The 22,898-nt window shown below is 41.4% G+C and overlaps 1 protein-coding gene across 1 annotated transcript in view; it reads left to right on the forward strand.

Moving 5' to 3' along the window:
• The window catches only part of LOC126282289 (mucin-5AC-like), a 758,596-nt gene that overhangs the window by 406,510 nt on the left and 329,188 nt on the right, over positions 1-22,898 (forward strand). Inside the window, exon 4 of the mRNA XM_049981941.1 lies at positions 3,942-4,220. Coding sequence (XP_049837898.1) covers positions 3,942-4,220 — 279 coding nt within the window. The remainder of the gene's footprint in view (positions 1-3,941; positions 4,221-22,898) is intronic.

Here is a 22,898-nt window from a genome sequence, read left to right on the forward strand (position 1 = left end):
CCTTTACAGAGGAAGGTTGCAGCCGCCTTCAGCTACATTTCAGTCTTCTCGGTCCCAAATGGAGAAGTTTACGGGGTTCCGCAAAAGTGATCCTGTAACTGTCTTGCGCAGTGTAGTTGCTCAGTAGTGTACTGCGCATTCTATAATTCAATGAAAATGATCGAAATAGTTTTGACGTAGGATCTTCAGTACGAAAACTAGTTTGCTGCAGCCCTCCACGCTAGTTTAACTCGTGCAAGGCTCTTCTTCTCGGCATAATTACTGCAGCGTACATCCATTTGTACCAGCTTTCTGTATCCCAGCCGCGGTCTCTCTTTACAACTTTTACCCTCGACACTTCCCCAAATACGGAACTGTCGATTCTTTCGTGCCTCACGATACGTCCGATGGCCCAACCTCTCCCTCTGTTCCCAATCAGATTCAGTACCCCGTCACCACTAAACCGATTTCCCCAGTCAATCCTCAGCATTCTCCTGTAACACCACATCTAAAAGCTCATATTATCTTCTTGTCTGAACTGCGTACCGTCCACTTTTCACTTCCCTAATGGGCCACAGTCCATATAAATACATTCAGAAAAGACATCCTAACATGGAGTTTATGTTTGCCGTTAATAAATTCCTCTTTTCCAGAAAAGTTTTTCTTGCAGTCTACCTGCTATACTCTCTCCACTTCTGCCCTAACAGCAAAGATCATTCGTTGACATTCATCTTAGAACCTCTTTTCTAGACGCTTCAAGACGCTGCCAAATCGTTCAACAGCTCGTGCAAGTCATTTGCCGTCACTGATAGAATAACAACGTATTTTTTCTTCCTCAACTTTAATTCCCGTTCCAAATGTGTCCCTGGTATCTTCTCTTGTTTGTGCAGTTTCGCATTAATGGAATAATATCGCGGATACGTGACAAATTGTCTCTCAACCTCGAATACCGCTTCCCTTTATACGTCCTTCGACTCTTATTAAATGCAGTCTGGTTACTGTACAGGTTATAGATAACTTACCGCCCCCTGCGTTTCATCTCTGCTACTTTTAGAATTTCATAGATCGTACTCCAGTCAACATTATCAAAACTTTCCCTAAACCTACAAATGCTACAAAAGTTTGTTTTGCCTTTCTTCAACCAATGCTTTAAGAGAAGTGTTAGGGTCAGTATTGCCTGGCGTCTTCCCACATTTCTCCGGAACGCAAAGTAATGTTTCCCGACGTCAGCTTCTACCAGCTTTTCCATTATTCTGTAAATGCTGATTTTGCAGACAGTTATCACAGCTGTCATCACCCGCTTTCTTAAGAATTCTTCAAAGCTGTGGTTATTTCGCCAGTTTTGCATATTATATATATCGAGTGGAACAGTGTGTTAATAATTGTGAGGGAACGTCATCTGCACTATAATTCTAGACTGGACCCAGCTCTGTTAAATTCTTCTCGAAATATAATATCTGTCCCCTCAACTTCATTTACTTCCTCTTCAATTTCTATACACCTGTCTTGAAGTTCATTTGCCCTGCACAGACCTTCCACACAGTCCTTCCACATGCCAGCTTTCCTTGTTTGCTTGGTAATGGTTTACCGCCTGATCTCTTGGGTTTTCATACAACTGCTTCCTTTTTTTCCAAAGGATTTTTTAATTTTCTTGTAGGGGTCTTCATCTATAAATCCCACACTCATACATTCTTCTAAAACTGTCCCTGCCCTACCTTTCTGCAATCTCTGTAAACCTCACTTTGTGGAAGTGCAGAGTGTAGGCTGTAATAGCTCGTCCCAACACACGACGAGCTAGGGTATGGTCACTCTGTTAGAGCACTCAGTGAAAATTTTATTCCGCGTTGGATGCCAAATTGGTGCCACGTTTGGTGCCTTCAGTTACAGGCGGCTGCTGGTTTGCCTCTTATAAGAGTTCATTAGCAATCAGGCCTCGCAGGGAAGCGAATCTCGGGATGCCCTCTTCACGATCACGACGAGAAGAGAAGTTGAGCTTGTCAAGGTTCTAACCTATTTGTCTGTTGCGATTCCTTCAGTGTCCTTCAAGCTCCTTGAGGCATGTGCAAATGGGAAAGTGAAAATTGTACAGGAATCGTTTCTTATTTGTCGGAAAGAATTATCTTTGTAGTGAATTTAGACCGTTTAGGCATTCTGTGAAATTAGGCTATAGAAAGTGCTTCTAATGAACTCTGCATCGAAAATATTGTGTGCATGTCCACACGAATAATATCTCTCTGCTCCAGTGACTCGGGATCATGCATCTGCGTTTGGGGATGAATAGCGTGCACTCAATGAAATCAACCGTCCGGTTGTTGTTTTTCCCCTTTCGGCCGTTGGGAAAAGATGGTAACATTGAAGATACTACTTGTTCGGTGTCAAATTTCTTTCTCTAACGAGAGAATCCTCCAGTCACATGGACATATTTCTGTACGCACTATTTTGTCTGACTGCATTTCATATCGGGACAGGATAATATCAGCCAGACTGTAAACTGACCTGACCTGGTAACGAAGATAATATACCTCTTTAGAACTCTATCTTACGCCAAGTATCTAGAGTTTAAGGTAAGGAAAGTTAGCATATTCTCTGGTTGGCTGGATAATCAACATATTTCATTCAGTGAATCACCAGTACAACCACTACCACCACCACTACACCGCCGCCATCATTGTTCTTTGAAGGCAACCCTTTATTTATTATTCTCCGCCTCCTGCCATACATATGGATTAATAATAATTGTTGAATTTCATTCCACAGATCGTACTTCGCAATGTAGATACTCAGGACCTGCTTCTTGGCTTTATTTGCTCTTTTTTTTTCCTTCAAAAAAGTTTCTTCGAAATCTGAACTACGTGTCGAATGATTTTGTCTTTCCTTTTCTTTAAGGAGTTATTTATTTCGTCTTGTGCTTGCTTATTGGATTTTCTTTCAGTCCAGTATGCTTTATGACTGGTCTCCCTGTAAACATTTTGTTTGCTATTAATGTTTTCCCCTTTCCTTTTTCACGGTTGTCCACCTTTTACAACCACTGATCAAACCTCTCCAAAACGTCTTGTTTAGTGTCTGGTGACTACATTGCCTTAATATCCAAGAGACTCCCGTTATCATCAAGTTACGACAAGCAAGTAAATAAATTTTGCTAGATAAGTAGAAACATTTGTTCACTTGTTTTACAGTTCCATCCCCTGCTTCAAGATTTGACCTCGCTTGCTTGTCGTCCGATATGTCTGTCGCAATCGTTCTGCTGTTGTGTGTGTTTCTCCGTATCTTACGGTTGTCCACTCGTCAGAAAAAAATATTACCTTTAATTAAATAAACTTCCCGGTGCGTTAATTGATAATATTATCGTCGCGTTTGCGGCCACATCATACAATCATCTCGCCGCGATATTTGAGCCGGCCATCTGGACGCTATCTTTAGATAAGAACGCTGTTTGCTGAATCTCGCCGAAACTCATATGGCAAGCAGCGTTCTCACCTGATGCTGGCTTGTAGGTTGACAGCTGAAATATCGTGCCAAGGTGTTCGTATGTTCCGGATACAGACCCGACAATAACATTACCAACTTTGGTTCTTGTCTTTACATAGATTTACTGCCACGTTTCGACTGACTGCATTTCATACAGTGACGAGAGGGTAACACCCAGTTTGTCCACTGATCTGCCATCTATTTCATCTAATGGAAGGACAAATGTCTTTAAAAATTCTGTGCTGGTCAGTACGTTCCACGTGTAGTGTTAAGTAGGAGGTGTTAGTATACTCCCAGCATGACTGGCTAGCCCACTTACTTTGTTAAATGATTAGCCAGCCAGCTTTTCCTGACCCCCTGCGCCAACATTTTTTCTGTTCGTGCATTCGTACTTTAACAACATATTTTGAGGCACAGGTTGGCCATCATCGCTATCGCTTTGCCACTTGGCGTACCAGGTCCCGACTGCAGGCTGCCCGTTCTCGTGTGTGCAGGGGCGTTCCTGATCCCGTTCTCGGTGATGCTGGTGATCGCCGGGCTGCCGCTGATGTTCATGGAGCTGAGCTTCGGGCAGTTCGCGAGCCTGGGCCCGGTGGCCATCTACCAGGCGTTCTGCCCGCTGTTCCGCGGGCTCGGCTACGGCATGGTGATCGTGTCGGCCATCGTGATGCTCTACTACAACCTCATCATCGCCTGGACCATCTTCTACATGTTCGCGTCGCTGCGGCCGGTGCTGCCCTGGCAGAACTGCGAGCCCGAGTGGAGCACCGACAGTGAGTAGCGCCGCCGAGCCCTGCGCATGCGCGCGCGCGACAGCTGTGTGGGTCGTGGCAGCACCGACTCCAAGGAGGGCCTCGGCGCTCGTTCGTGACGTCACGTCATCTAGGCACGGCGGACGCCAGCTCCGTTGCAGGCATACTCATAGTGGTGGTGTCTCCCTCTCTGGCACAGGAAAATGTGAAACTATTGGCGGTACTTGATCAACACACATCGTTCTGACAGATTTCTGCAATCAATTAACTGTGCAATTCATTACACTTCTTAACAAATAGTGTACTCTTGAACTTAAATTTCCATCTGTTTTAAGGATTGACATAGAAAAACAACTTCATGGTCCAGCAGCAACAGAATTCGTGCTTCTTTACCTTATTTGTAAATCTGAGGAAGTTATGTTTGTACTGGGTTGCTTTTACAAGAAACTGTGAACATATTGGTGCTCTTCTTTAGGTATCTTGGTTAACTATGGGGTGAAGAGCGCTGAATGTTAATGAAATATCTTGCGATTGTACACGTTGGGGGATGGGGTGGGGGACAGAAGAAGAGCCAAAAGAGAGATACTTGTTTTATCAAATAAAATTATTTGATCTTATAAAGTTTCTCCTTTCTGTTGGAAGAGTGGAATATTTATGTTTTCTAATCTGCATGTTTAAAAAAGTTTAAGCTGGGCAGTATTTTCGATGTATGAGGCTATTTTGTTTCCTGATTAGAATTCCTTTCGTTGAAAACGACTGTAATCTAATGACTGACAACAGTTGGACATTTACACATGTAAATTAATTCACATTTCCAGTGACGATGTCAACCGAAAATAAATAAATAAATAAAAGAAACGAATTAATTGTAAGGAGGTTGGGGTAACTTTCGATAGCAAAATGAATCAAGTAAATATACTTACTTGAATGTAAAATTTCCGAAGCTTGCAATGTGGCAAAGGGTCTTCTCATATTGATCTACGTTTGTTTCGACAGGATTCAGTAATACAGAACTACTATCTTCATTTGTAACTTTACGATAGCAAGAAGATCTTTCATCTAAATAAAACTGCAGAATCCAAAACAATACCAAACATTCTGTCCAAAAATAATAGATTTATAGTGATAAGCACGCCCCGACGTTTCTGCCTGCAACAGACCTGGCGTTCGTCGTGCCTAGCTGACGTGACGTCACGAACGAGTGCCGAGGCCTTCCTTTGAGTCGGTGTTGGTCGTGGGCGGCGAAGTGGCGACGCGGGCCGTGTCTGGGCGTCGGCGCGCGCTGACCGGCTGCCGCAGACGGGCACCGACCACTGCCTTAAAGGTGTTCTGAAGTTCCACAAAGGAGACAGCCTCGATCATGAAAGCACTCAATATCACTGAAGCGTTTCACTCCTTTTGGGCATTGTCAGACTGTGTGATAGTATTTGCATATAAAACACACCAGTCACCAAACGCCCTCTAAACCCGCGGGGCAGAACTAGTGATTAGGATTGTAGAAAGGGCCATATAAGGTGGCGGTCAGTTTCACTTCAAAATTGTAATTTATTGTAATTTAATAATACATTTAAACCAAAACAGCACATAGCCGAACCTTTACAACTACGAGTTTCAAACCCCTTTTCTTTCACAGCTGAAGACCTCCAAACAAGAAATCTTAAAAACCAACAAGATAAATTTCAAGTGATTGAAGACACGCAGTTATAATTGCTGAAAGCCTCAAGGCAAAAGTGGATAGAATAAACATAAAGAAGGAGCAATACAAACGGATAAAGGCCACAATTAAATTTCAAAATTTGAAATTATATTACCATAATATTTTAAAGCAGCAGGCCGCAATGTTTTCGCTTAAGGGGAAATTTTAATAATAAGGCTTTAAGCGGCTGAAGGCCCACAGTTGATTTTCCAAAAATTTAAAAATACCTTAAACCTTCAGGTTTTAAGTGGCCAAAGCACTCTAAATGAAAAGATAGCACAACAACAGTAACTTTCAGCAAAATATCCACTTGCTAGAATTCAAACTTACTTATAAGGCTGAAGACCCTTGATTTACATAAAACACAAAATTTTTTTTTAAGCTTTGGCTATAATAGATTACCGACAGAACATTAACACCCATGAAAAGCACAGTATAGACAACGGTACTCAGACGCCTGCTCTCGAAACATTAACGTTCACTTAGGTGAGACAGGTGGTGGGCCCAACTACACTTGATCCGTCGGTAACCCAACCAAGAGAGGGAAGAGATTTAATGTTTCATCACGTTCGTGCTTGGTGATAACTGGGTCAATGCCAACAGTGAAAATCAACATAATGTACTCCATCTTCCCCCATTGTACGCATACATGGCACGGAGTCCACTGTCTGTCAGCAGTGCTGTTATGCCCAAGGAAAGTGTCAAATCTGTGAAATTAGGAATATTTTCGGCACAGTAATGACGTGTCGGAATCATCATCATCATCATTTAAGACTGATTATGCCTTTCAGCGTTCAGTCTGGAGCATAGCCCCCTTATAAAATTCCTCCACGATCCCCTATTCAGTGCTAACATTCATGCCTCTTCTGATGTTAAATCTATTACTTCAAAATCATTCTTAACCGAATCCAGGTGCCTTCTCCTTGGTCTGCCCCGACTCCTCCTACCCTCTACTGCTGAACCCATGAGTCTCTTTGGTAACCTTGCTTCTCCCATGCGTGTAACATGACCCCACCATCTAAGTCTGTTCGCCCTGACTGCTACATCTATAGAGTTCATTCCCAGTTTTTCTTTGATTTCCTCATTGCGGACACCCTCCTGCGATTGTTCCCATCTACTAGTACCTGCAATCATCCTAGCTACCTTGTTGATAAGGTAACCTGAATCCACCCAGCTTTCGCTCCCATACAACAATGTTGGTCGAAAGATTGAACGGTGCACAGATAACTTAGTCTTGGTACTGACTTCCTTCTTGCAGAAGAGACTAGACTGTAGCTGAGCGCTCACTGCATTAGCTTTGCTACACCTCGCTCCCAGTTCTTTCACTATGTTGCCATCCTGTGAGAATATGCACCCTAAGTACTTGAAACTGTCCACCTGTTCTAACTTTGTACTCCTATTTGGCACTCAATCCGTTTATATCTCTTTCCCACTGACATTACTTTCGTTTTGGAGATGCTAATCTTCATACCATAGTCCTTACATTTCTGATCTAGCTCTGAAATATTACTTTGCAAACTTTCAATCGAATCGCCATCACAACTAAGTCATCCGCATATGCGAGACTTCTTATTTTGTGTTCACATATCCTAATCTCATCCAGCCAGTTTATTGTTTTCAACATATTATCCATAAATAATATGAACAACAGTGGAGACAGGTTGCAGCCTTGTCTTACCCCTAAAAACTACTCTGAACCATGAACTCAATTTACCGTCAACTCTAACTGCTGCCTGACTATCTATGTAAAGACCTTTAATTGCTTGCAAAAGTTTTCCTCCTATTCCATAATCTCGTAGAACAGACAATAACTTCCTCCTTGGAACCCGGTCATATGCCTTTTCTAGATCTACAAAGCATACTTACAATTCTCTGTTTGACTGGTAACACTTCTCCATTATTTGTCGTAAGCTAAAGATCTGGTCCTGACAACCTCTAAAAGGCCTAAACCCACACTGATTTTCATCCAATTTGCCCTCAACTAATACTCGAACTTTCCTTTCAACAATACCTGAGAAGATTTTACACACAACGCTGATTAAAGAGATACCTCTGTAGTTGTTACAATCTTTTCTGTTTCCATGTCTAAAGATTGGTGTGATTACTGATTTCGTCCAGTCTTATGGAACCTGTCCTGACTCCCACGCCATTTCAATTACCTGTGTAGCCATTTAAGACCTGACATTCCACTGTATTTGATGAGTTCCGACTTAATTTCATCCACCCCAGCCGCTTTATTGCACTGCAATATATTGACCATTTTCTCCATTTCCTCAAATGTTATCCTATTTTCATTATCATTCCTGTTCCATTGTACACCGAAATCTGAAACATCACTGATCGTATTTTCACCTACATTGAGCAGCTCTTCAAAATATTCCCTCCATCTGCCCAAGGCATCAACAGGATTCACCAGCAGTTTTCCTGACCTGTCCAAAATACTTGTCATTTCCTTCTTACCTCCCTTTCAAAGACTGCTAATTACATTCCAGAATGGTTCTGCAGCAGCTTGACCCAGTCTCCAACCTGTTTCCAAAGTCTTCCCAAGATTTCTTCTTGGATGCAGCAATAATCTGTTTGGCTTTGTTTCTTTCTTCAACGTAACTTTCTCTGACTACCTGAGTTCTAGTATGTAGCCATTTTTGATACGCCTTCTTTTTGCTGTTACAGGCTGCCTTGACTGTGTCATTCCACCAAGCTGTTTGCTTCATCCTAACTTTACACACTACTGTTCCAGGACATTCCTTAGCCACTTCTAGTACTGTGTCCCTGTACCTTGTCCATTCCTTTCCCAATGACTGTAATTGACTACATTCAACTAACTGGTACCATTCTGAAATCACTGTTATGTACTTGTACCTGATTTCCTTATCCTGAAGTTTCTCCACTCTTATCCTCCTACATATGGACCTGACCTACTGCACTTTCAGCCTCACAATACCAATTTCACTGCAGATTAAATAGTGATCAGTGTCATTAAAGAATCCCCTGAATACACGTGTGTCCCTCTCAGCCTTCCTGAATTCCTGATCTGTTATTATATAGTCAATGACAGTTCTGGTTCCCCGTGTAGGAAAATAAATTAAAAATCTTAAATGTGTTTCACACTTCGTTTTTCGTGTATGACTCTAGAACCACGAGGCAGTGCTACAGTATTTCGAATAGTTAACATCCTTTGTTTTTAAGGACGAGTAACCATTTTTGAACTTTTACTAGATTTCAGCAGCAGTAGCCGACCGAGACAGACCCAGCAGCAGGCAAGTAACCGCATTTGTCATTTACGAGTTCCTAACGAGGAGGTAATTTTATTATATCATTTGTGTGCTTTAATAGTTCAGTTTCTTGAGTTTTCGCGTGTAAGTTTAATATCTATTAGCCACAGTTGTCACGTTTTTCGTTTGCGTCGGAAAGTAAACCGATTTTGTGATATATTACAAGTTCTAAATCAGGGTCAAATTATTTTGCTTCTCTTGAGTGCTTCGGTAATTCGGTTTTTGAATATCTGCGTCTTACTAGACACAGTTCGTGCGTTTTCGTCAGGGTCTACAGTAGATTTGCGCAGCACACGCCGATAGTCCGTTTATCTGCATAGTTTAGTTTTCCACGGTCTTTAGTATGGACAGGGACTGCGATTGTTGTGTGCGGATGCGAGCCGAGTCGGTGACACTTCGCTCTCAGCTTCAGGCTGTGATGGCTTCGGTAACACAGCTTGAAGCTGCAGTGGATTGGCACCACTGATGTGGGCCGGCCGTGGGGATCCAACAGACGTCCAGCGCATCAGAGCCCTCCGATTGGTCCTCACCGGTGGCCAACCCAGTTACTGCTCGCACTGAGGCTGATCCCTCACTTGTGGTCGAGTGGGAGGTCGCCCCGGGGCGAAGCAAGCGGCGAAAGACTTCCCAGGCGGCCGCACGTAAGGCCTCCCCGGTTTGTCTGACAAACAGGTTCCAGGTGCTGTCTGTGGCTGACACTGTCACTGAGCCAGATGCAGTCGCCTGTCCTGTTTCAGAGGAAACCACTCAGCCTTCTAGATCCGGGCAATCGCAGAGGGTGGGACTATTGGTAGTTGGGAGCTCCAACGTTAGGCTCGTTATGGGGCCCCTTAGGGACTTGGCTGACTAGAAGGGTGAGAAATCCAATGTGCACTCCGTGTGCATACCGGGTGGAGTCTTTCCAGATGTGGAAAGGGTCCTCCTGGATGCCATGAAGAGCACAGGGTGCAGCCAACTGCAGGTGGTGGCTCACGTCGGTACCAATGATGTGTGTCACTTTGGATCAGAAGAGATTCTCGCTGGTTTCGAGCGGCTAACACAAGTGGTAAAGGCTGTCAGTCTTGCTTGCAAGATGAAAGCAGAGCTGATCATTTGAAGCATAGGCGACAGGACCGATTGCGGACCTCTGTTAGCGAGCCGAGGGAAGGTTCTGAATCAGAGGCTCAGACGGTTCTGCGACCGTGTAGGCTGCAGATTCCTCGACTTGCGCCAAAGGGTGGTTGGGTTTCAGGCTCCGCTGAATACGTCAGGTGTTCACTATACGCAGGAGGTGGTTACACGGGTAGCAGGGGCTGTGCGGCGTGGACTGGGCAGTTTTTTAGGTTAGAGGGTCTCGGGACAGCACAACAAGGGCTTCAGTCACAGAGGGTGCACGCTGAATGCAGGAAAAACGTAGATACACGATAGTTGTAAATTGTCGTAGCTATGTTGGGAAAGTACCAGAGCTCCAAGCGCTAATAGAAAGCACTGATGCTCAAATCGTTATATACAGTGAAAGCTGGCTAAAGCCGGATATAAGCTCAGCCGAAATTTTTGCCAACAACCTAACGGTGTTCCGAAAGGATAGGCTAAATGCGGTTGGCGGTGGTGTGTTTGTTGCTGTTAGAAGTGGTTTGACTTGTCGCGAAATTGAAGTAGATACTTGCTGTGAGTTATTGTTGGCAACTGGAATAAAATAATAAGGGGATTCTTTTATCGACCTCCCAATTCAGATTATCCTGTTGCTGAAAGGTTCAAAGAAAACTCGAGTTTGATTTCAAACACGTACCCGACTCAAACGATAATAGTTAGTGGTGAATTCAATTTACCCTCGATATGTTGGTAAAAATACATGTTTAATTCCGGAGGTATGTATAAAATATCGTCCGAAATTGTGCTAAACGCATCTCTGAAAATTATTTCAAGCAGTTAGTTCATGAACCCACGCGAATAGTAAACGGTTGTGAAAACACACTTGACCTCTTAGCAACAAATAATCCTGAGTTGGTAATGAGCATCAAAACCGATTCAGGGATTAGTGAACACAGGGCTGTCGTAGCAAGATCCAGTAATGAAATTCCCCAAATCCTCGAAAAATAAGCGAAATATATACCTATTCAAAAAATCAGATAAAAATTCACTTGACGCCTTCCTGAGAGACAATCTCCACTCATTCCAAATTAATAATATAAGTGTAGACCAAATGTGGCTTAAATTCAAAGAAACAGTATCGGTAGCAATTGAGACATTGATACCAAATAAATTAACAAGCGACGGAGCTGATCCTCCTTGGTACACAAAACGGGTTAGAACACTGTTATAGAAACAACGAAAAAACATTCCAGATTTAAACAGACGCAAAATCCCCAGGATTGGTGATCTTTTACAGAAGGTCGAAATTTAACGCGGACTTCAATGCGAGATGCCTATAACAGTTTCTAGAACGAAATTTTGTCTCGAAACCTGATAGAAAATCCAAAGAGATTCTGGTCGTATGTGAAGTGTGTTAGCGGCAAGAAACAATCAATGCCTTCTCTGCACGACAGCAATGGAGATACTATCGAAGACAATGCTGCCAAAGCAGAGTTACTAAACACAACCTTCCGAAATGCCTTCATAAAGAAGACGAAGTAAATATTCCAGAATTCGAATCGAGAACAGCAGCCAACATGCGTAACGTAGAAGTAAATATCCTCGGAGTAGTGAAGCAACTTAAATCACTTAATACAAGCACGTCCTCTGGTCCAGACTGTATACCAATTAGGTTCCTTTCGGAACTTTAGCTCCATACTTAACAATCACACACAACCGTTCGCTCGACGAAAGGTCCGTACCCATAGACTGGAAAGTTGCACGGATCACACCAATATTCAAGAAAGGTAGTAGGAGTAATCCACTAAATTACAGGCCCATATCGTTAACGTAGATATGCAGCAGGATTTTAGAACATATATTGTGTTCGAACATTATGAATTACCTCGAAGGAAACGATCTATTGACACACAGTCAACATGGGTTTAGAAAACATCGTTCTTTGGAAACACAACTAGCTGTTTATTCATATGAAATGTTGAGTGCTATTGAGAAGGGATTTCAGATTGATTCCGTATTTCTGGATTTCCGGAAGGCTTTTTGACACTGTACCACACAAGCGGCTCGTAGTGAAATTGTGCGCTTATGGAATAGCGTCTCAGTTATGTGACTGGATCTGTGATTTCCTGTCAGAGAGGTCACAGTTTGTAGTAATTGACAGAAAGTCATCGAGTAAAACAGAAGTGATTTCTGGCGCTCCCCAAGGTAGTGTTATCGGCCCTTTGCTGTTCCTTATCTATATACACGATTTGGGGGACAATCTGAGCTGCAGTCTTCGGTTGTTTGTAGATGACGCTATCGTTTATCGACTAATAGTCATCAGAAGATCAAAACAAACTGCAAAACGATTTAGAAAAGATATCGGAATGGTGCGAAAAGTGGTAGTTGACCTTAAATAACGATAAGTGTGAGGTCATCCACATGAGTGCTAAAAGGAACTCGTTAAACTTCCGTTACACAATAAATCAATCAAATCTAAAAGGCGTAAATTTAACTAAATACATAGGTATTACAATTACGAACAACTTAAATGGGAAGAAACACATAGAAAATGTTGTGGGGAAGGCTAACCAAAGACTGCGTTTTAATGGCAGGGCACTTAAAAAATGTAACAGACCTCCTAAGAAGACTAGGCAGTCTTTTTATAATGCTCGACCGTCCTCTTTTAGAACACTGCTGTGCCGTGTGGGATCCTTACCAGATAGGATTGACGGAGTACGTCGAGAAAGTTCAAAGAAGGGTAGCACGTTTTGTATTATCGCGAAATGTGGGAGAAAGTGTCACAGAAATGATACAGGATTTTGGATGGACATTATTAAAAGAAAGGCGTTTCTCCTTGCGACGGGATCTTCTCACGAAATTCCAATCACCAACTTTCTCCTCCGAATGCGGAAATACTTTGTTGACACCGACTTACATAGGGAGGAACGATCACCAAGATAAGTTAAGGGAAATCAGACCTCGTACGGAAAGATACAGGTGTTCATACTTTTCGCGTGCTGTACGAGATTGGTTCGATGAACCTTCTGCCAGGCTCTTAAATGTGATTTGCAGAGTATCCACGTAGATGTAGGTGTAGATGAGCTCATCGTGTGTTTTGGATGTTGATAGTTGTGTATTGGGTTATTCCGAGTAAGAAATGGGTTTTTAGTACAACAGTACACCATATGTTAACCAGAACTAAGTTTTGAAAATAAATTCATACGTCATGATCCGCATCCCGATCAATAAAATTTATTGCAAGCTGGAAGCGTGGATGTGCTGGCTAGTTATAGTGTATTGTTATTTCTTCCTAGGCCAGACAGAATAGATCACTCGCTAATCGGGTAGCCGAAAATTAACTGAAAAATACACAATTATGAACCATTTATATATCAATTAAAATATTAAACTGCACCGCTCCCCCTCCACCCTTCCCCACCACCACCCGCCCGCAAATAGAAAGAACACGTCCCCTGCGAAGGTTTCAGAAGGATCGGGGAACCAGTCGTTCAGAAGCTATCTCCTCACAGAAACAAAACTGAGATTTCTTTATACTTATCAGAAGCATAAATATAAAGAACAGGAAACGTGCAGAATACATATACAAAGTTGCACATGTATGTTCATGGAAAATTACTGTGGATGACCAACAGGGAGCACCCTAGAGAGCATTTGAAGCAAATCTCCCTCGATGCAGAAAGAAGAACACAGCGGGCAGCAGAGCAAGTGGTCTGCGCCTCTGCGATGTTAGAGACTAAATTGGCCGATGTTGTCGGTTTGCAAATACCAGCACGCCCAATACGCCCACTGCAAGAACTGTGCAATTCAATACTGAATTCCTGCGTTCGCCTTCGCTTAACCTTCATTACCCAGTTCGCCTTGCAGCATTCCAATAGCCTTGTCCCCCATCTGGTTCCTTTCGCTATTAACTGCACACATTATTTGCATGTTATTAAAAAGAAACTCACAAAAAAAGCTCATGACGAATATGAAATGCTACAATTACATTAGCGGGCATAATTGTTGCTCGCAGTCTGCGCAAAAAATATACGCCGCGATCAAATAAATAGCTGTTAACCACATTGATATTCTTATTCGAGTATAGTGAAAACTGGAAATTCCAATTTTTTTAAGATCACGTCCGGATCTTCCGATTACAGAATGTAGGCCATTGAGAGCGCTTCAACTTCCCCGAATGGGGCCCCCCGGCCAACAATGCCATACGATCATTTCCATTTTTTTCATGTATTACACTTTTCTTGCAGGCCAGGAGGCAAATTTTCAGAAAGGCACTAGCTTGCAGCATTTGCCTTCCTCACTTCCTATCCTGCTTTGTAGAGAACCGATTGCAAGATAGTGCTCAGTCTCCGGACAGTTGACATATAATCATGTAAAGGATAGTTACGGTTGGTAAGCATGTGTGTTCTTCCCACACTGGCAGTAAGCTCACTTCGGATGTCTTGGAGAGGTGGGTAGGAGCCACAGTATCTGCCACCTGGTGTACCTTGATAAGTGCTGCATGACACAGCCATCCATTAGCAAGCCTACACGTCTCGTTCATTCAATCTTCCCTCGACCCACACGCCAGCTTAGAGTTGTGCAGTGACGTAATGCAGCGAGGAAGCGAAGTCGGGACATAGGGACCGATCATTAACGATTAGTGATTCTGTGCAGTAATAAAGTTGTGTTGATTCGTCGCCCTATCACCTGAATGCAGCAAAGTAATGATAAACGAAAGTGTGTCCAATCTCTTACGGGACTTCCTGACAGGCGAGACTGCAGTCTCGGACCGATGAACTGATTCTAATGTGTACAGACACCAAAAATGATGAGGGTAGACCATATATTGCTGAAAAATGTTACTACAGTCAGTGAATAAAAATTCTATTAAGGTTGTAACAGTTCCTATTCGATATAATAGCTGTTGCATTAGAAGCATTACTGCTAATGTCACATATGTTGTGGTTGGCAGGAGAGCCAACACCGTATTGCTAAAAGAGGCCGAAATGCACGCGTTTTAGCTCACACAGGCTGGCGTGAGGTCTGGAACATGACAAGGGAATTAGAATTGAGAAAAACGGGCGTAGCTGGGGGAATACTTAATTTTAATCCATTAATTACGAACGGTACACGATTTACAGTATTGGTAGCAACAGATAATGGCGCCTTGCTAGGTCATAGCAACTAACGTAGCAGAAGGCTATGCTAACTATCGTCTCGGCAAATGAGAGCGTAGAAGTCAGTGAACCATCGCTAGCAAAGTCGGCTGCACAACTGGGCGAGTGCTAGGAAGTCTCTCTAGACTAGACCTGGCGTGTGGCGGCGCTCGGTCTGCAATCACTGATAGTGGCGACACGCGGGTCCGACGTATACTAGCGGACCGCGGCCGATTTAAAGGCTACCACCTAGCAAGTGTGGTGTCTGGCGGTGACACCACAACATACATTACGACTAACAAGAAAAAAATGGGTCTGAGCACAATGGGACTTAACTTCTGAGGCCATCAGTCCCCTAGAACTTAGAACTACTTAAACCTAACTAACCTAAGGACACCACACACATCCGTGGCCGAGGCAGGATTGGAACCTGCGACCGTAGAGGTCGCGCGGTGCCAGACTGAAGCGCCTAGAACCGCTCGGCCTGTCCGGCCAGCAAAACAAGAAACGGTAGTAGTAATAGTAGTAGTAGTAGTTGTTGTTGTTGTTGTAATAATACTAGCCTTGGTGATTCGCGATGAAGTTAGAACCTGATGTAATAGAGAATAATATGGTATTAGGACTACGATAGAAATGGGTATATTGTTTGCCGAAGGATAAAGGACACTTTTCTGTGAACTGAAACTCGCGAGAAAAAAACTACAGGCAAAGTAGTCTAAGAGCAGTAAGATTAGAATAACGGCAAAAGTTGAATAAAAATAGAAAATTTAAAAATATCCCTTAAGTCATCTAACAAGAGTCAATTTTTGTCCATATTGTCAAGTACAATAGTGATAAGAAAAGCTACCATAATATTTTTTGAGTAAACGGCTGTAGTGAAGACCCAGGCTATTTGCTACAATTTTTTTTCAATAATTTTTGTACAAAAAGATTTTAGAGCTATTTTAATGTGAAATATCGTATAACGTAGCCCTGTTCATAGTGGTTCACCATATACGTTGTCCTTATGCTCAGCTATTTGGAATATCAATGACCTTGACACTACTTCCGGTCATGCACATTGTAATAATTTACCTCACAGTGGGGAACATTGTTACAGTGGGCGGAATAAGTTGTTACACATAGTGTAGCCAATTAAGCATTGGTCGAAAATGTGTCCGGTTTCTCCCTTACACTAAGAGTTAATTGTCTTTTGTCTGCAGAATCTTGAAATTTAGTCCATATTTATTAGCAGCCTTCCTCAGTGAAGAACCAGCCACTACATCGTTTGCCACATTGCTACGTATTTCTTCCCGTGTTGCGCCTCTATTTGTCTTTTTCTGCTAATTTTTTATGTTGCGATCACAAGGAAAATACGTAATAAAAAACTCCATGTGACATGTGGCTGGTTACTACACCGTAACAACTAGCCCTACCCAAACTGCAACAATTTGTGCCATAAGTCGCCATTTCATATTTCACTCACTTGAAGTTACAACTTTTTCACCGTACATCACTTACACTGATGTACAGAAGCGCTATGTTGCTATTAAAAAATTACAGAAGAAAAAAATTATAAATAGAAAGAGAAATTTCGTTTCCTCTCGCAGTGTGTCTAATACTAACAGCGCGCCCACCAGTGATCGCAAAAACTGTACTATCAGGCGCTTCCACGTGTTGTAAAGAAAGTGCGTTGTTACTTGCGGTTAAATCAAAATTCCAAAATTCGCACATAACGATTTACCCTGCGTAACAACTAGCCCCTGTCTCCCCTAAATGTATAACATAATGATTCGTTCCAGTTCCCAACCCAGTGGAGCGTTAAGCGACTTCAAGCAAAGGAAAATCCAGACGTTACTGAACTTATCGTACTACACTCTGTATCGTCCACTGTTCATTAGGTTGACCACCAGAAAATTTCAAAAAATTTGCAGGGCTCCACCATATGTGTTTCAAACAAAAACCCAATATTAAAATTTTTCAAATGATTCAACATTACGTATATTAGTGTTCATCATTTCAGTTTTCTTCTTTCAGAGTTTTAAAAAACTCAACCTTGTGTTTGCACAATGTTGTGCCATTTTCAGTCCTCGCTGTCAAAACAAACTTTTCTTACATATGGATCGGCTGCAGTTTAGTTTCATTCTATCCCACACTATCTTCTTCTGCTCTGATTGCTAAGAAAAATAGTTTGATTTCAAGGGTTGAGCCACGAGGCTTGAGTAATTTCTACAGACACGTCCAGTGTGAAGGGTTAAGCAAACATTCGAGGACTCGATTATTCCTGCTACAGGTTTGAAGGTTTGTAATTCACATCTCTGTTTGCTTAACGTTGAAATAATTTCTGATTCACTTCTTCGGCCAAAAACAGATTTTTTTCCTCGGAGCTTACAGATATGTACAAATTGGTACTGATATGCCAAAAGCAGAAAATTTTTATTTCAAAACAAACATTCTGAGTTGAAAATAACATGTTAAACTGAAGTAACTCCTACGTCACCTAAACCAGACACGAACATCATCAATTCTGAACAGAAATATATGAGTAATGTAGGGTACAATTTAGGTATAAAGACGAGAGCAAATTTCCTAAATAATGATGTTGTAAAGTTGAAAACTGAATGGCATAAGATTAGCAAAAATTGCGCCATTTGCTATAGAACGCTCCGCGAGGAAATGAGTGTTCCATTTCATGATACCTTATTTATTTCTGTCTTTTAAACAATGTGAGGACTGAATGAAGCCCGCTTGGGTCCTGTGTTCCGTGACTTTGAGAGTCGAAGTTGAAATAATGCGAAAACTTCGCATGGCAAGAACCAGACTAAAATCCATCTATTTTAAGTGAAGTCTATAGCAAGTCAGCACTGGAAATAATGCGAAAACTTCACATGACAAGAACTGGACTAAAATCCATCTGTTTCAAGTGAAGTTTTTAGCGAGTTAATAATGAGCGACGGTATAGTTTATGGCTGGTCTAATCACATATGTAATGGTCGTGTGAAGATAAATCTGATTGTAGGGCAGGAATGCCAAACACGAACAGATGATATTCAAATTTTGAAACAGATACTCTTGAAGATCATCCTAAAACACACGAAGAACTTTCTAAGGCCACGGAGAGTCCCCCAGACTCTTTTTGCTTCGAATAATGACAGATTACTTAAAACAAGGACAAATAATTTCTATATGTAATGCACCTATCTGCTTGACGTTACGCATAAACAAAAACGGCTGGATACTACAGCCTTGCTGAATAGAAGATGTGCGTTGGTGTTTCACTGGGGCGACTGAAGTGCGAAAGCCAGTAAAATAACAGCTGAAACTCTCCCACACAGCTCATATTATGCTGTGGATGTAAGAGAAATGGGGAACAGGAAAGAAAGATTTGTTCCCCTCAAGTAGAATTACAAATACCGTATTTTGAATTATAAAGGTGGAAAGGAGAACGAGACAACTGAAACTTGACTAAGTTAATAAGTAATAAAGAAATGGAGATAACCTCAGATATCATATTTGAATTCCGGTCTGAGGTCGATTTGACTTGTTACCTTGAATACGGGAAGAACCTCAAACAGTATTTCAGCATCGTAGACTGCAACAAACTCGTAGAAACAAGTTTAAGGCTAGGTCAGTAGAAAATTCAAGTAGAAAGAAAAGAGTCTTGCACGTAGGTAGCACCCGAGGGATGGTATTCGCCAAGGACTCCAGCAAAAGCCAAGTATAGGCTGCTAGGTCGCAGGCATCGTGAAACCTGCTCCAAGCGTAGCCAAATGGAAGAGAAGATAGGTGCTTTGTTCAGAGATTTTGCTGAAGAATATCGGACACCTGTTGTAGGAGGAGCAGGAAACTACCTGACTGCACCTTAGAATATGGCATTAAAGGTGACCAGGAAAAAATAGGAGCGGCAACATGACATACTCGTGTGGGATTTTTGAAGGTTTTGTCATAACAAGCTCTGGGTTAACGTAGCTGTCAGCTGTGTAAACACAGACAAGTGAATTCCTGTTGAGTGAAACAAAGTCTCATGTCTGTGCTGTACTTGTTGCTGCAGTTGGGAGATGCAGATACACAAATCATGACCTCTACTTGAGAAGAAGGGGGAAGGACAGATCGGCTAAACACTTCGCAGAAAGTGTAGGGCGGGGGCCATAAGCATGCAAGGCGAAACCCCGTGATCATTGCAGTCAGTAAAGCACATTTCTTGGATTAGAGCCAGATTACACACAGACAGATCTTGAAAGAAATTAAAACGGAACAGAACCATGGCATATGTATCATTGCAAAAACAGACATATTGTCTTATGGGATACCCCAATCACTTGTTATGTTTCAGTTTCTAAAAGAGTAAAATTGGCCAATCGCTTCAGAATAAGAGGAGGCTGAAAAACATAATAGAAGACGTGAAGTGATAGTTGTGCTTCGCCTCTCCGGAAATCACAGATCACCAGTTTTATTTAGAGCGAAATTGAGAAACAGAGAGGTTGCAACATATAAAAAACCTGCACACAACGTCAAAAATATTCTCACAAACTGTTTTTGTGTAGAATGGAACTTAGAAGCAAGTGGTAATGAGGTATTACAGCAGAATGCTTGTCTTTGACTTTTAACAATCTGTAGATCCCCCTGGCAAACTTTCGGGTAATTATGAGAAATCTACTTGCCAGACAAGCAGAAACAGTTTGCTGTTTGTGGAAATTTCAATGTAGATTTCTTAAAATATTCTAACAGGAAAAATGAACTAGTACATTTTGCAACTCGCATATAGCAAGACAGCAGGAGCATTTTTATGGACAGTGCTCATTCAGAAATAATGTTTACATAATTGTTACTGGACCATCTACCATGCTGTACAATTGATGCAAACAAACAACGTAGTACCTCACAGTTTTGAGGCATGTTCATTCAGACCAGTGAGGCTTACTAATAAGAATAGGGTACAGTGATTTACCAGAAAATTAAAAGATGTCGTATGGGATGAGGTATATATAGAAAGAGATGTAAATACAAAAGTCAGTATATTCCACAGTAAATTTATGTCGATATTTGAAAGCAGCTTTCCTAAAAAGTTATGCAGGCAGTCCATTACAAAACTAAATAATCCGTGGAGAATTAAAGGGATTGAATCTCATGTAAGAGAAAAGTGAAATTCACATAAAGGTCAGTCAAGATCTGACACTAATTGCACTTTCCAAAAACTAACTGTATTACTTTAAGGAAAGTCACTGACGTGTCCAGAAATATGGACATCCTGACAGAAATTAATAAGACAGAAAATACGATTAAACCTATATCGGATATTGTGAAATGGGGGATGGAACATACTGTAAAAAGTAGCACGGCAATTAAGTCAAATGATTAATATTATGAGTGATAATTTACAAGCTGAAAGTGTTTTTGGCAATGTTTCTAAATGTTACAGCAAAAGTAGGATTAAATGGATTAGTTCAAGAAGCAAGAGCATATATATTAAAAACATCATGTCACAAAATCGTAAACAACTAGAAATAGTACCAAATCCCTATGCTGAAATTAATTATAATAATTATAAGAAACAAACACTCGTATGGTATTGACGGAATTTCAAGCAAATTCTGAAAATTTGTTCTAACTTATTAAGTGATGCCCTTAGTGATTTAATACAGGGGTTTTTCGACATGAAATAAAATATGCAATTGTTAAACCTCTTTATAAGAAAGGCATCAAAAATACTGAAGTAATTATCATCCAATTTCCTCACTGACGTCTTTTTCCAAAACATTCGAAAATGTAATGTACTCGTACTCAAGTAATTAGGTAGACACAATATACTCAGAGCATCACCGTTTGAACTACAGATGGTGTATTTGCCTGAGAATGCTATTTATACATTCTCCTACCAAATACTAAAAGTCTTAAATAATAACATATTGCCAGTTGGTATTTATTGTAATCTTTTCGAGGCGTTTTACTGCGTAAATCAAGTTACTCTGTAACAAAACCTCATTTTATATGAAACTGATTTCTTTTCACACAACTTCTTTGAATCATGCGTAACAAACGGATGTAACGTATGAATGCTCAAAATCTTTGGGTGTACATATTCATAGACACTTGACCTCGAAGGAGGATGGTACTGAGTTGCTCAAACAGTTAAGCTCATGTACTTTTGTTGTTTGCAGAATTGCTCGTTTTAGAAAGAAAGCCGCGCTTAGTGGCCACGCGGTTTGAGGCGCCATGTCACGGAATGCACAGCCCCTCCCGCTGGAGATTCGTGTCCTCCTTCGAGTATGGGTGTGTGTGTTGTTCTTAGCATAAGCTAGTTTAAGTTATTTTAAATAGTGTGTAAGTCTAGGGACCGATGGCCTCAGCAGTTTGGTTCCTTATGAATACACACACACATTTGAACATACAGACAATTGACATTAGACACAACCAAATCAGCCTCCTGACATATTCTGCGTATCTCCACGCAATAATGTCTTATGTAACAATTTTCTGGGGTCATTCGTCACTTAGAAAGAAAGTGTTGATAGCACAAAAACGAGCAGTAAGATTAAACTGTTGTGTCCAACTCCAGTCGTCATGTATGTACCTCTTCAAGGAGTTAAACATTTTATCTGTATCATCACGTATTCGCTAATGAAATTCTTCGTAAATATGGAATTTGCCATAATTAATCCATTTGAGAAGAATAGTGGTGTCCGTATTATAACACTAGAGGAGAAAATGAGTTTTATTGCCCATTATTAAAATTTTCAGTGGCTCAGAAAAGTATTCAATGTACAGAAACAGATATTGCTGATGATTTGCCCAATCACATAAAATATCTGATTGGTAGTAAAGCAATCTTATAGTTACATGTCATGTAAATTGACTTGTTCTTCATCATTTCGATGATTCAAACGATCTGCGGTACATGTAACTAATTAACTAAATAACAGAACTATATCCAAATAGCTCGGGGCTTGGCCACTCCATTTCCATGAGAAAGCTATTGCGCTGCACACACTGTAAATATCCCATAGAGAAGCGACCCTAGTACAATCACAAAGAGTTACATGACCCTTTCAGACCAGGCACAGACTTAGCACTGGTGGTGGACAGCGTTTTCCTTCAATGGAAGGCCATTAACCAAGTCATTCTACAAGAAGTGGAGGTACTATCTTGGATGTAAGAGGCTAACGATAGGCTATTTTCCTTTGTGAAAAATATGGTTCGGATTGTTGTTGTTATGACTGGCTGATGATCTGATGACGTCACAGGCTAGTAGTAAGACGAAGAGCTACATGTGTTATAGGGGCATTAGCCGAAGTTTCGAGGCTATTATATACTTTTTCTGCAAACAGCTTAGGTATTTGGTAATAGAAAACGCAATTACAACTTTTAAGTAACAATAGAAAGCAACTTTGTGAACGGTGATAACTTGCGAAAGTTGATGGATTTAGAGTGGTGATATGTGCAACGACGGACATTCTTTTCCCTGCTCCCTGCAACATCATTAAACTCGCCCAAAACTAAGGAACTGTACAACTCTTTGCAAACGGGTCTGTATATTTTTACTATA

This window comes from Schistocerca gregaria, chromosome 7 (assembly GCF_023897955.1).
Source record: "Schistocerca gregaria isolate iqSchGreg1 chromosome 7, iqSchGreg1.2, whole genome shotgun sequence".
Lineage (NCBI taxonomy): Eukaryota > Metazoa > Arthropoda > Insecta > Orthoptera > Acrididae > Schistocerca > Schistocerca gregaria.